The 14,683-nt window shown below is 34.8% G+C and overlaps 1 protein-coding gene across 1 annotated transcript; it reads left to right on the forward strand.

Moving 5' to 3' along the window:
- Positions 1 to 4,365: 4,365 nt before the first annotated feature.
- Positions 4,366 to 5,242, forward strand: LOC145293911 (NADH dehydrogenase [ubiquinone] 1 alpha subcomplex subunit 2-like). Its single transcript, XM_080140726.1, has one exon. The coding sequence runs from the start codon at positions 4,448 to 4,450 to the stop codon at positions 4,733 to 4,735; it is 288 nt and encodes a 95-aa protein (XP_079996852.1). The 5' UTR covers positions 4,366 to 4,447; the 3' UTR covers positions 4,736 to 5,242.
- Positions 5,243 to 14,683: the final 9,441 nt, after the last annotated feature.

The following is a 14,683-nucleotide window of genomic DNA, read 5'->3' on the forward strand; positions in this document are numbered from 1 at the left end:
TCTAAGAATGAATCTGTCTTTTTCTCTATTTTTCCGTTTGTCTGAATGTGTGTTTCGTTTATATGTTACAAGTTTGTAAGGACATTCAGAAATTATATTCAGACGAATCAAATCCTATTCTGTTTGAATGTAACCTTTCTGTTTTCTGTAAGCCGGATGTATTTTTACCATTTTTTTTTTTTTTTTTTTTTTTTTTTTTACTTTCACAAAAAATATAAAATAAAATATGAATAAAAATAAAATAAAAATAAAAAAGGACAAAAGAGGGGAAAAAGTAAGTGAAATTGACAATAATATGGGGAGATTATTTACAATTAAAGGAAGACAAATCTCTTTGGTGACACAGGGCTGACATTTGCGATGAAGTAATATCAGTGCATTCATTTTTATTTTTAACTGATCCAAAAGATATTCATGATGAAAGCTAACAATTCAAATGCAGATTTGAAATCTGAATAAATTTATAGAACAAAGGAAAAATAAAGAAAACACCCAGGAAACTCCGGAAAAAACCCGACATTTATCCAAGAATAAATAAAACATTTACTCATTAATTGAAATATATAATTAAATCACATGGATTTTACAAGTTAGACCTAACTAACAATGCATCTCACAACGTTCCCGCTTCAAGTGTTAGGAAGAAGAAAAAAAAAAGGAAAAAACTATAACGAAAAAGCGAAAATAAGTTGATAAGCAGAACAAAAGGTTATAGAAAGTAAGTTTAGCAGAAAGATAATGGAGAGGAAGTTGTTCACTAAGGAACCTGAAATAGGATTGTTAATCAAGGTGTCGCAGGTAACTGGGACAAAAGATCGGACATACATGTTGATATATTTACGCTTAGTTTATGTTATTTCGTGGCACAATAGTAAAAAGAAGAAAATCAAGTCGAGGTCGGTTTAAGGAACAAGTGTATTTAACATCACAGGTACAACTGGCTTGCATGCAGCTAGTCAGCGGTAGTACTGTCGCTTCTTTCATCAGTGTAAGTATTACTGGCTCTATATATAGTGAGAACCGGTGTAATTTCCCTTGTGTCAGAAAGGCCGGTGTAACAGTTTACAGTTTTATGAGTGGCATAAAATTTTGTGACAGTTTACGACAGTTAGGGACATTTTACAGTTTAGGACAGTTTGGGAGTCAAATCCAGGTTGTCACTCAGAGCAAATTGAAATGAGCTGACGTTAATGAACACCAAAGAAGCCTCAACAGATTACATAGATGTGAATATAAGCGTTCAGAGTATTGCTCATGCACCCAGAATCCAATTAATGTTTATGGAGTGTATCAAAGTTTATGTTTTGAGTTGTTTTGTTTTTCATAATTGTGAAGCACTGTGCTTAGCCCCACCACGGATGCCAATATGGGAGATGATGACATAGCAAGGAAAGAAAATGCCGGAAAAAAAAAATCCACAACACACAGTGATGGGGATCAGTGATTGTTGTTGAGCAGGAGAGCATGTGGTATCACACACACAATGTGTACATCACAATCCAGTCTAAAAGGATCTCAACAATATTCACTCTATTAAGAGAACTCTTTGTTCAAGTATTTTTGTTCCTACTTGAGGTATGCAGGTATGAGAAGCATTCAAAAAGTAATGCCTCCTATTTTTATTCCGCCTGAATAGATCAGAGGAGGAATTGCAAATTGCATGGTTCTGATAACTGTACATATGCATTCATGACAAATATTTCATCTCTCTGTTACAGATATTAACGGTGTGAGACTCGAAGAAAGCCACTCCTGTCACAGATGTGCGTTAGAAAGTGAGATGAGTCATTGAATTCCTGGCAAAAGTCCGTTGAGAATGGAGCACAAAAGGTTGCTCGTTTTGATAGTACCACTCTCATCTTCTTAGCGCTTGAACTTTCTGATTTAAAAAAAAAGTAGAAGGCTTTACTTTTTAAAAGACCATTATATTGCAAAGCACACTCCAGACACTCATGTACAGCCATCGTTCATCACCGGCAAAAGTGCAATAAGAATGCTGGTGACTATGTAGAAAAATATATTCTAGCACAGAAAAGGTCGTTCGTTTTAATGGTACTGCTATTGTCTCCATAGCTCTTCGATTTTTGGAGTTAACCAAAAATTGAAGGCTTTACTTTTGAAACAACCCTCGTACAACTCTAAAAGCTAATTACAGATTCTGACTCAAGTGTCTTAATAGACGCAATGTAAGAATTCCACAGACCACTAAACGCAAAACTTGGTGGAGCATGCACACGCCACTCAATGAATGCATATAATCATAGATATAAGCGCTCTCTCACTAAATATACCCTGCCAAATGAACGCATGTACACATCACTCTTTCTCACTCACAAAAGAATGGCATGCTATATGTATACATGTAAACGCACACGGCACCAACTGAAGTAAATACACATGCTCTCACTAACAAAACAGGCATGCTAATATATCTTAATCTTTAATTAAAAATAACTTTACTTAATGCATAGATGTGAAATCGATTTGCTCTGAACAAAGGAAAACAAGAAAAACACCCAGGAAACAAAACAAAAAAACGACATTCATCCAAGAATGTGTACACAATGCATGATGATGATGATGATGATGATGAGGTGGAGGAGGAGGAGGAAGGGGATTTAATCACTAATGCAAATATACAATTAACTCAGATGGATTTTACAAGTTAGACCTAACTAGCAAAGCATCTCGCAAATTAATATTTATTTATTAAAATTACAAAAAATAAATACAAGGTGGTGAAAAAAAGGCATTCTATTTTGTTTTTCATCCTAAAGTTGTTCCTTACAATTTTTTCTTTCCATATTTTTCAGGTGAGAGATTCTTTTGATTCTTTTGATTCTTTTGAATTCATATGAATTCAACTGGACTCTATAATGCGCAGCCGCGAATAATAATCATCAAGGTTTACTTTACCACAAAGTCAGTTTGGATGCAGTGACAATGCAGGAAAACTTTTGGTAAGAATGATATACCTGATAGGACAATTCAACACTTAGTGGCTAAATTTCGGGAGACAGGAAGTGTGGCAGATGCCTACAAAGACCACAGTGGTCAATATCGTTTAGCCATAATTCCTGTCAATATTCAGATTTTACAGGAATGTCTTGAAGAATCCCCCGGAAAATCAAAACACCGTCTGTGAGAAGAAATTGGTATTTCGGGAACATCTGTTTTGGGAATCCCCCATGATGATCTTAATCTATTTCCTTACAAAATTTAGATCTTGCAGAGGCAAACCAATCACAATAAAATAGGACAGAAGTATTTTGTGAAGATATCAATCAAAGGATTGGCTTGTTGTATTTTCTTTTCTTTAGTGACGTCACTGGGGCTTCTCATCCTCCATGAACATACTCATTGTCTTCTTAGCCAATAGAAAGTATGTATATACTGAAAATAAAAAGTGACTAAATGCTGAAACAAACATTTTTACTTAATTTGTCCTTACAGCCAAACACATTCCCTCCTTTTTTTTTTGTTCTAGAACATTATTGGACATTTTATAAACGTTTATTTCATATTGTTTTAAATAAGTTGTTGAATAAAAACTTGTATGGATCGACTGTGTCACTTTTTCTGATATTGCCTTTTCCTCTACAGTTCGACCTAAAACCTCCTCTCTTGAGGAATGAAAGTTTGGGATTCAAGTTTGAACTCAGTACCAAAGTTTGTCACAACCAATTTGAACACAATTTTGCCTCTTTTATTGCTTCACACAGGACAGCATATAAAAGTAGACGAATATAATGATGCCAATGATGATGATGCTGCTGCTAATGATAATGGCCTTCATCACACATCTTGTAGTTAAAAAAAAATGAACTTTCTCAAAGGTTGCCTCTATCAAATATGAGTAGAAACAATAAAAAGGAAAAGGCAACCAAAAGGAGTTTCGATGTAGAACTATATTCTATTTAACTGCTAGCAGGTGACGGTGGCTAAGTGGTTAATGACATGGACTGACAACCTGGATGTGCCAAGTTTGAATCCAGTTTGTTCCACAGAAACATTTTCGCTTGGGATGTTGACAACCTTTACGTGGTTCCCCCTGTATATAACCGATTTCTTTCTAGAAATAATTCTGACTAGAAAGATATCGGGGAAACGAATGCCAACAATTCATGTGAAATTAATGAATTTAGCTGAATTCCATTGCAGCAAGATTGGGTATGGGGTCAATTAATAATAGTATACAAATACAAGGTCACCATCCATTCAAAAATAACCCGGAATCTGTCGGGCCGATTGTCGAGGACGTATACTCGACTGGTATGAACAACACTTACTGAAGCTGTGCAAGGTAAATATCAAGTGTCTGTACAAGATTAATTAAATATTCTATCCGGACATTTTTTTTATAGTAGACTATTTATAACTGTACACCGCCTGATATGTAAGGGGAAATAACTCTCTTTTACTCAGAAGAGATACGAAGGTCAAAGAAATGGCGTCTAGTAGATCTCTCGTTTTCGGCAAACATGTCAAGGAATTACGGCTGCACCTGTGCCAGAAATCTCCAGCTAGCCAAGGCGTGCGGGATTTCATCGAGAAAAATTATGTGGCTGTGAAGAAGGATAACCCGAAATTCCCCATCCTGATTCGCGAATGCAAGGGCATCCAGCCGAGACTCTTTGCCCGATATGAATTGGGTAGAGAATCGAAGCAAGATTTGTCCGGATTTACAGCCGAACAAGTTATGGAAGCTGTGGAAGTCATGGCCATCGCGCATTAACCCCGATATGAATTTAAAAGACGAAGAATGCTAGGAGAACAATTAGATGGTTTTATTAAGTTGTTTGTTTACCTCTTCCAGATATTAAGTTAAAAAAAGAAACGAATCTGGCCCTGTTACGACATCATTATGACTGAAATCGAAACCAAGTTTTTTGGGTTTTTTTTCACAGTTTGTCCTTTGATGTTCTTGGCAAAAATATTTGTTTGAAAATGAAGCGACAAATAGCAACTGGAGAATTTGGGAAATAGTAATATATCCCAAAATTACGAAAATTATTCTTAACATGAGGGTGGCGTTTTAATCTGATTATTTGCGCGTTACAGTATGTAGACATCAACAACTGCAAACGACAAATGATTGAAAAGTAAAAAAGAAAGAAAAAGGTAACAACAACAAAAAGTCAACAACTGTTTAAAAAACAATTGAAGAAAAAACGCAAATTTTGTTAGTTGTTGATGTAATTAGTGATGTCTTCTCAAAAATAATGAGTTTCTATTCAATCTTTTTGGGCGTTTTTTTTTAAATTTTTGGCGCTTAAGATAGTCGACAAATCGATTATTATTTTTTATTTTATTTTTATTTTTATTTTTTTTGCTGTGGTTTTAAGCAAAAACAGACTTAATAGTCATGTCGAAAATATTAATATATCCAAAAATTATGAAAATTCATCGAGTAAAGCAACGGCTATTGTGTTTTTAGTAAAAAAAAAAAAAAAAAAAAAAAAAACCCTGTAGGCTACAAATGTCGGAAGGCATAAAAGTGGCGAAAATGGTGATCAGTATGTGTCCTCTATAATCGCAATCTTTAAGTTGTTCGCATCTAAGAAAAAAGCAAATTTCTATAAAAATTGCTTTTGATTATAAATAATTTTCGGTGCTAGTGTTTGTGCCGCGGTCGCGCTATTTTTTAATAGTATTTTCAAGTTTTACGATGTCTTTTTTGTTAAATTGTTAGGTGAAAGTTACAAAACACCCTCATGAGAATAATTTTCGTAATTTTTAGATATATTACTATTTTCGACATGACGATTAAGTACTGTTGTTTTTGCTTAAAAAATTAATCTATCGCCTCTATCTTAACAAGCATTTTATTTGTAACTTATTTTAATCACTACTATTGCCGACATAAATAATTGGTGCTTGTGCACTTTACTAACCGTGTTATTTATTTATTTTAAATAGGATTTTCAAGTTAAACAAAACATTTTACAATATCTTTTCTGTTAATTGTTAGGTGAAAGTATAGGATAGATAAATAACCTCTCCCCTGTGTCAAAAATGGCTTTCTAAATAATGTTATTTATTCAAGAATAATTCGTAAACTGCACAAGTGCACAAGTGCCCAATTATTTTAGGTGCTAATGTACGAAAGGGATTGCAAATCGGACCTGTCACTTTGGATAGGGTTGGAGTGGTTAAAACACCGCGCAGATCCAGAAAGAGGAGGCTGTCGTTTAGTGTGACACCGGTTTGCCAATACCACGTGACCTACATTTTCTGAGGTTAGAAAAAGTCCAGAAAATTGAGATCCCTTTCGTCCACTAATACCAATAAATAAAAAATTGATCTGTATGATGTCCGTGTCCATGACTAAACAAAAATGCTGTATTCCAAAAATCACATAAATTGATTAAATTTTATTTTTATAAAGAAAATTATTAAGTGATTAATGGGAATTCGTAGGCATTACAACAAATCTAGAAATATAGCAGTATAAATTATTTTTGGGTTATCTCCATTTGTTCCTAGCCATTTTTTTTTTCTTCAAAATAACGAGACAGTTATTTCTCGGATAATCATAAAATTTGATTTTCTTATTTACGTAATTTTTGGAATATAATATTTTCGTTTGGTCATGGATACGTACATCATAAATTTTTTTATTTATTTATTTTTTTTTTCAATATAGGGCGAATTCTAAACAAGATCCGAACTACTTATGCAGAATATGAATGGACTATGCTGTTTTTAGATAGGATTTTCATATTAAATTCAATTTTTACAGTATGTTTTATTATTATTAAATTGTTAAATGAAAGTACAGAATAGATTTTAAAAAAGGTTTATGGCCTACAACCTTATGCTCTGTTGATCAATATGGGAAATATGGCCTAACATTGTCTCAAGCAAGATGCAGATGATTTCTGTCAAAGAAGATCACGATGTCAATTACACCAATAATCTTGCTTTGCTAACTGACAACAATACCAATGCGCAAAAGTTGCTACATATCCCAGAAGAGTCAGCTGTCATGATTGGACTACATGCAAAAGCATCTAAAACACAATATATCTCCTTCCACCAAACCGGCTCAATTGAAACACTAGACAGAACACCACTCAAACAAATAGATGACTTTGAATAGATCGACAGACACATTGCATCTATCGAAAAAGACATCCATGTCAGAATAGCCAAGGCTTAGAGTACACTTAATTGGCTGAGAGCGATATGGAAATCTGTCCTCTCGGAACAGATAAAGAAAAACTTTTTTAGAGCCATAGTGCTGTTTTATGGTTCACCAGCATGGACTCTCAGTAAAAAAAAAAAAATTGAAAGTAAGTTAGATGAAACTTACACTAGAATGCTCTGGGCAATATTAAACACACCCGACCATTAACTGTCTGTATGGTCAGTTGCCCAGCATCTCTCCAGTAATAAAAGACAGAAGAACATGATATGCTAGACATTGCTACAGAAAAGAAGATGAGGTCATCAGCAATGTGATACTGTTGGATCCTAAACACGAAACTGCTAAAGTAGGAAGATCTGTTAAGACGTACACAAAATTATTGACAGAAGACACTAGCTTACAACTTGAAGATCTTGCTAAGGCCATGGAAGATGGACTAGTGGAGAGAAAGAGTCAGTTTAATCCGGGCAAAATACCCGATACAATAAGTTTAAAGGCTTATAACTTTTATTAAATATTAATTTTAACACAAGTAGGCCACAAAAGTGTAGTCACAGCAAAATTGTTTTTAACTATTTTTCTAACTGTATTTCCTTTAAAATAATTGATGCTGGTATTAGTAATGATTACCAACTTTAAAAAAAAAATTATTTTTATAAAATGTTATTTGTTTTGCCATGTTGACCTGTATGCATACTCTTTCTCTAATGTAAATAATTATATTTTTTGTTTTCATTACTGAAGATTAAGCAATTAGCTAAAGATCTCTCTCTATCTATCTCTAATATATATATATATATATATATATAATACAATAGAAAAATGCGAGTATGAAAAGTAATATGGTTAAGCTTAAACATGGAAAAGTAAAGGACTAGTTGCTAAAACTAGAAAAGAAAAGGACAAGATATTCGATAAAAAAATATAATAAATTTATAACTTAAAATATTGCAGCATTAAGAATTGATTATATAATGTTATAAATTGAATTTTCTAAGTTCCGTAATATTTTAAGTTATTAATTTATTATATTTTTTACTAGAATATCTTGTCTTTTTCTTTTCCAGTTTTAACTAGTCCTTTACTTTTCCATGTTTAAGCTTAACCATATTATTTTTCATGCTCGCACTTTTTTTTATTGTAATCCGTGATTTTTCCAGACTTCCAGTAAATTCACTTGTTCTTTGTTTAATTTCAGTCTTATTTTTTTGCCCTCATAAACATACGATACATATATATAATAACAATGTACAGCACTCGTCTGCTTTCAATAAAATCCCCCTCAATTATCTCCCTTTCATTCTCTGTTTCACTTGTTACTTCTCTTTTCGCAAGAGCGGTGAATTGGTAGCAACAGTAGTTACTGAAGCGACGTGGTTGCTATGGAAACCAATTATAAAAAACGTTGCTTGCCACCTTACATATTTTTACGATTTTGAACACCATAAAATTCATCATAACTTTTGTTTTACTGAACGAAAATTGAAAAAAACATTTTTTTTTCACAATATAGCTGAGAAGGTGATCTGTAATAATTGTTTGAAATTTGGTCGAAAAATGAGTGAGAGGTGAAGCTTTAAAGCAGTTCTAAATGATTAAAACTGACACTTTATCATATATTCAAGCATGCTAGTGTTTGGGTGATAATAAAAAAAATCAAAATGAACAAGTATACTTCCAAAAATTATGAAAACTAGTTAGGCCTATGAAAATTCTACAGCGGCATCTTTTATATGTATATATATATATATATATATATGTTTATATTGCTGGTGGACATTCTGTGGACGTCCAGCGTGAATGGAAACCTTGCGATATTATTGTAGCCCTTTTGTTAAAACTCTAAAAGTATTTATGTAAGTAATCTGATTAATGTAGTGTCAGAATATATCTGATTATTACGGTTTATCTCCAATATCCTTATAGGAGTCTGTGACATATTTCCATTGTATGGACGCCTGGTACAAACGGAAATCCCGTGATATCATTATACCGTTTTTAGACAGAACAGATACTACCCTTGGATCCTAGCCAGAAGATGAAGAAGGTATATTTTAGTTTCACGTACGGCTCAAAAGCGATAGCATATTTTTTATTTTAAGTTTTTTTTTTACATATCGTCTCTGGTGATCGGGAAGTCCTATTTATTAAAAAGGAGGCGAGTTAACCTTGTTGAAATCACTCACATATCCATGACTGAGTATATTAAAAAGTTGGTTTAATGATTTTTAAATAGAAAAAGTAGGCTTTTAATATCAGTGTCAGGGTGAGAAAAAGATTCAACGTTATAAGTATGTAGATGTAGATGATGATATTTAAATGTAAACGTTATGTCTCTATAATTCCTGTTAAATCATAATTACTGACAATCTATTAACCGGAGTTCCTAAATTAGAACAAGAGTTTTCTCCCTTGCTGTGTCTGATGTACTTTTGATTCAAAATAAAGCACCACCTGCTTAGTAACTCTTCGGGACAAGATCAAAGTGTAGTATCTGTTCCGGCAGATACTGCAAGCAAAGACCATATGTGGGGGCAACCCCACATATAAGCCCTTGGTCAATGTAGGGGCAACCCTTCATACTAATTGTCACTATCCAGCTCCCCTACTCCCCGGGGAGTTGGTCCCCATTTCCCCTTCACTCCTCACTTTAAAAATCGGCCTTGTGCCTAATTTGCTCAGTGGGGGAGCAAATAAATACCTCAAAGTGTAGTATCTGTTCTTCAGCTGCTGCACTACAATTTCTTGTTCCCTGTCAGTGGAGGAGAAATCCTTCACGACTGAGACAATTTTTATTTTTGTTCCTTTTCTCCACATTAAAAAATGACCCTGGTGTCTAACTCTGTCCCGTGGGGAGGCATTGTAAATAGGAACTCTTGAATTTTTTTTTTTTTTTTTTTTTACAAAGGAATCATCACTTATCAAGTGCTGGAGGCCACTCGAGGATAAGGGTTAATGAGTGTATGGTAGTCAATGGGGCAATATTGTAGTAATCGTTAGTAGTGGAAATTTGGTAAATTGGATTAAGGGGACAGCTCATCAAAAACTTGTTTATGTTGGACTTGAAGATGATCATATTGTAGTCAGCTGGAAAGCAGGCAAATGGAACAGAGTTCCACAGGCGTGCAGTTCTAAGAAAGAAGCTTTGTTCATGGAATCTATGTTTAGGTTTAGGCACAAATAAAGAGTGGGGGAAATTATTGATAGATGACTATTTTTCTTGCAGTTGTGTTTTATTCAGCTAAAAGTATTGCATTAAGTGGGAGGTTTAATATTTTGTATGCTACAATCAAATAAAATATATATATATATATATTTTTTTTTGGTCCCTCGACAAAAGGAAGGTGGACCTGTAAATTCACCGTTGTCTGTTTTTCTATCCAAACTTTTCTTAATAACTATGCCTTGGAATTTTTTTAAATTTTGCACAAATATTAAACATGATATGAGTAAAAAAGTAACAGAACAGATTTTCCGGGAAAACTCTGCCCACCTAGGGGTGCCTTTCGGGTTAAAATGGCTAAAATTGACACTTTTGGGCTTATTAAAAAAAAATTGATGCCTTGGATTTTTATAAAACTTTCTGAAAAGTTGTAAGTAACTGATTTCTATATAATTTTGTTTGTCTATGCTTCGCGATAACTCTTGGGTGTGCCCCAGGGGCTCTTTTAGGGCTAATAAAAACACTCCATTTTTGGGACTATTTTACCATATTTGTCCAAAATTTTCTGTGTATGTCTATTTATTAGCAGTTTTGCATGGTGCTGAACTCAAATTTAAATATGTTAAGACCTTGGAGACTTTTGGGGCTAAATGGGGGAGGGGGCAAATGATGGATTTAGTTATTTTTTTTTTTTTTTGCATGGTGCAGAACTCAAATTTAAATATGTTAAGACCTAAAACTGCACTGTTTGTTCATTTTCACCAGGATTTGATGTCCTGACAAATTCGATGGTGTTTTGAAATCATCACGAATATGATTTCAATTCTGGGGCCAGATGAGAGGTCAAAGGATTGACCTCTCAGTCGTGGTAATTGAAATCTGCGAATATTTGCAGATTCCCCAGCACACATGCATTAGATCGAGAGTTCCCCGGATGACGAGCTGATTGGTGATTGGTCTGGTAAGCGACCATATCCACCTGCGCCAAAAATCTCAGAGTTGAGCTAGATCCCGAGAGAATTTAACACTAATAAAAAGAAACACCGTAGCACCTCTTCCCCTCGACCGCTGTCACTGTAGACCACGGAGAATAAGATTCAAAAGTGTTTTGTATGAAATTGAACTGAACAATTGTATATAAGTATATATCACACTTTGTAAATTTCGTTTGAATTAATTATGTAGAATAGAGATATTTGAGTTTGTCCTCTTTTGCCTGCATGAGAAGCTAATTATTTTCAGCAGAAACTGGCATATCAACCTGATAGGCGTGGCCTGCGGTGTGGAAGAATCCTGTAGAGAACTCCCAGAGAGAAGACGATCACGATCATTGTGACTTGGACAGGGTCAGAGGTCACATTTAGTCATTTTTTTTATCCTCGTTCACTGTGCACTCACGGGGGACAATGCATGCTTCACTTGTTTTACTTATTCACTCTAAACAAGGTTTATTGTCTCGAGAATGTAAGGGCTACTATATGAGGCCATGCCAACAGGGATACTATGTAAATAATTTAGCAGTGAGATATCTGTTTGCATTGCATATCTATTTTTGCATGTTATAGACCGGTCAGAGAAGCAGGAAATAGAAAGGAAATTGCAAAGTCTAGCAGTTTGAGGAAAGAAATTATTAGAGAAGAAGGCTTTCCGGCATCTGGGGACTTCTGCAGTGAAAGAGTGGGATTGTGCTGCTTGTTAGAGGTATTTACGCCGAGGGAGTACAAGTGCTACTTGTAAAACAGGCACAGAGATGTAACATTGGTGATGAGACAGGGGTTAGAGGTTGGCAGTTAGTGTGGGATCTATTAAACTGGAAACTCGTTTTTGGACCCTGTCTAAGAGGGAGAGACCAATAATAGATGCACCAGCTCAGATGTGATAACAATACTCCATGCATGGTGGCTTTGTAGAGATACAGGATATTGTTAGATGTGAATAGTTTTCTAGCACGGTAGAGGAAGCCCATCTTCTTTGCAGTAGCCCTGGCAATATCTTCAATGTCTTTGTTCCAGTTCGTGTTACTTGTGAATGTTAAGCTGAGGAGTTTGAGCAACGAGATCTCAGGTAGAGTGTTATTAGCAGAGCTATGACAACAGCATATTCTTTTCATTATTTTAACTCTCGAGTATATACCCGACACAGTTTGACACAATCAACCGAGAACCACATCACTCTATATAAAAGCATATAAGATATCAATGGATACACACTTGAGTCAAAACAATGAAAAGAATATGCTGTTGTCCTAGCCGTAGTGATAACATATATATGAACATAAAATCGCCTTAGCATATTTTTACATGGATATATATATATTCTCGGTTGATTAACTTTGTCTAACTGTGTCGGAATATATTCTCGAAAGTCAAAACAATGAAAAGAATATGCTGTTGTCCTAGCTCTAGTTATTAGTCATGGCAATCGGTGGTTGAAAAGGATTTTGTAATTGTTAAAGGAAAGGAGCTTAGTCTTAGTAGCATTAAATGTTATGATTCCATTGTTATCTAATACAAGTGAACAAATCATCATTAAAGCTGTCACTTGAATCGAGTATACAGGTTCACAGTGGTTTCTCTTGGTTTCATTTTATTTCAGTCAAAGTTCTCAGAAATCAGAAATAAAGCTTTCCTTTATTTCTCAAACAGTTAGTAAAGAAGAACATTGTTCTCCTCTCCAATTGACTATTTAAATATGTTACAGCATATCTTTCTTGTGGTCTCTTGGTCTTACTGGATTTCAGAACAAGAATTCATCTATCCAGCTTCGTGCTATTAATTGAGGTTACATCACTTGGAGAAGGTGCACCATTCTTTATAATAAATCTCACCTATCTGATTAAATGTATGTATGTATGCATGTAGGTCTTGCAAAAACTTTCAACAGAGGCAACAGATTTTCACAGGCTCGGTATCGTTTTGATAACAAATATAAAAAAATTGGCCCAAAACATTAATTCTTTTACCTTAAACTCGGCCGTTTTGTATAAGGAGGAGTCGATTTTTTTTCACAACATTTTAGCAAGTCATCGTCACTGTTGGATTGACTTTGGTTAATTTCAATGTTTTTGACTTCCGGTCAAGTTATGGAGACGTTGGCTAAGACGTCAGATTTTCTTTCACTTTCTTTTCCGCATTCGTGGTACAGGTTCGAGCCTGCCTGCCTACTACCACATTTTTTTTTTTTGCTCAACACACACCTCCAAACACCCAGGTAACGGCGAGGACCCAGGCTAGTTCTTTATAAAAGCCAATTTTGGTTAGCCATACCAACGAGATTTTATTTGGGCTGTGAATACTATGTGATTTTGAATATTTAGTTAGGGTTTATTTGTAAGAAAAAAGTATCATCATGCCAGGTTGTCCTGACAAACTCCTGTACGTAGAGATCTTAGACACTCAAGGATAATGTCTACTAAACATTTAGTGGGTTCTCATGTGAGAAAACAGTCCAATTTATCGTTACAAAAACTATATGCCTCTTTATTTGTTGTATCTACTATTACATAGCCCTTGAGCCCCTGGAGGGGCATAGGCCATTTACAACTTTTTGTAGATGCTTTTGGTGCTGGCCACACGCCCAACCTTCCCAGAAGGTACATACAGTGCCTAGCCTTCCCAAATGGTCACTCATCTGGTACTGGCCGGGCTCAACGTAGGTTAACTTCGATGATCTGGTGAGAATCGGTGTGTCAACGTGATTGTGCCATATATTTGTTGTATCATCGTTAGCTAAATTCTCATCTTTCAATATCAGCATCTTAGTTAAGACTAACTCTGCCAGTCGACCCTTCTCCGTCTCTTGCTGAAATCATTCCTTTTGTCGAGATCGTTTACTGTTAGGCTCTATCACTAGCCTCTCTTCAACAGTCAGCATCTTCCGAATATTTCTACTCTCCATCAGAAATCATAAACATACATTTTTTTTTCTTAGATTACTTTTGCTGGAAATTAAACATGTCTGTCATTCTTCTGAATTCTCTATCTTGACTCTTCATTTCTAGCTACCAATGACTAACTTTCCATGACGTCACTTTGTCTGTAAAGTTCAATGGCTCAATCAGTTTTATATTGTCATTTATTTCCTAGCTAATCTCTCCTAGCGGTCCTGTTTGCACAGGTGGGAGCACTCTATAGTATCACATGACAATTCCACAGTAATGTCATACATTAACTTGACCCCAACCTTTGAGCTATTAATGGCTAACTGTCCGTAGCGTAGTATGAAGTATCATAATGACAACTACACTTTATGCATCACATTATCGACATCCATATTGAACAATAACGTCATCTGACACCTTTGGTTACTTTACAGAAAACAAGGAATAATCATGCCAAAATAAGAAAAAAAAAAAAAAAAAAACACGCACA

Source organism: Euprymna scolopes, chromosome 15, assembly GCF_053919585.1.
Source record: "Euprymna scolopes isolate OS-2025 chromosome 15, ASM5391958v1, whole genome shotgun sequence".
Lineage (NCBI taxonomy): Eukaryota > Metazoa > Mollusca > Cephalopoda > Sepiida > Sepiolidae > Euprymna > Euprymna scolopes.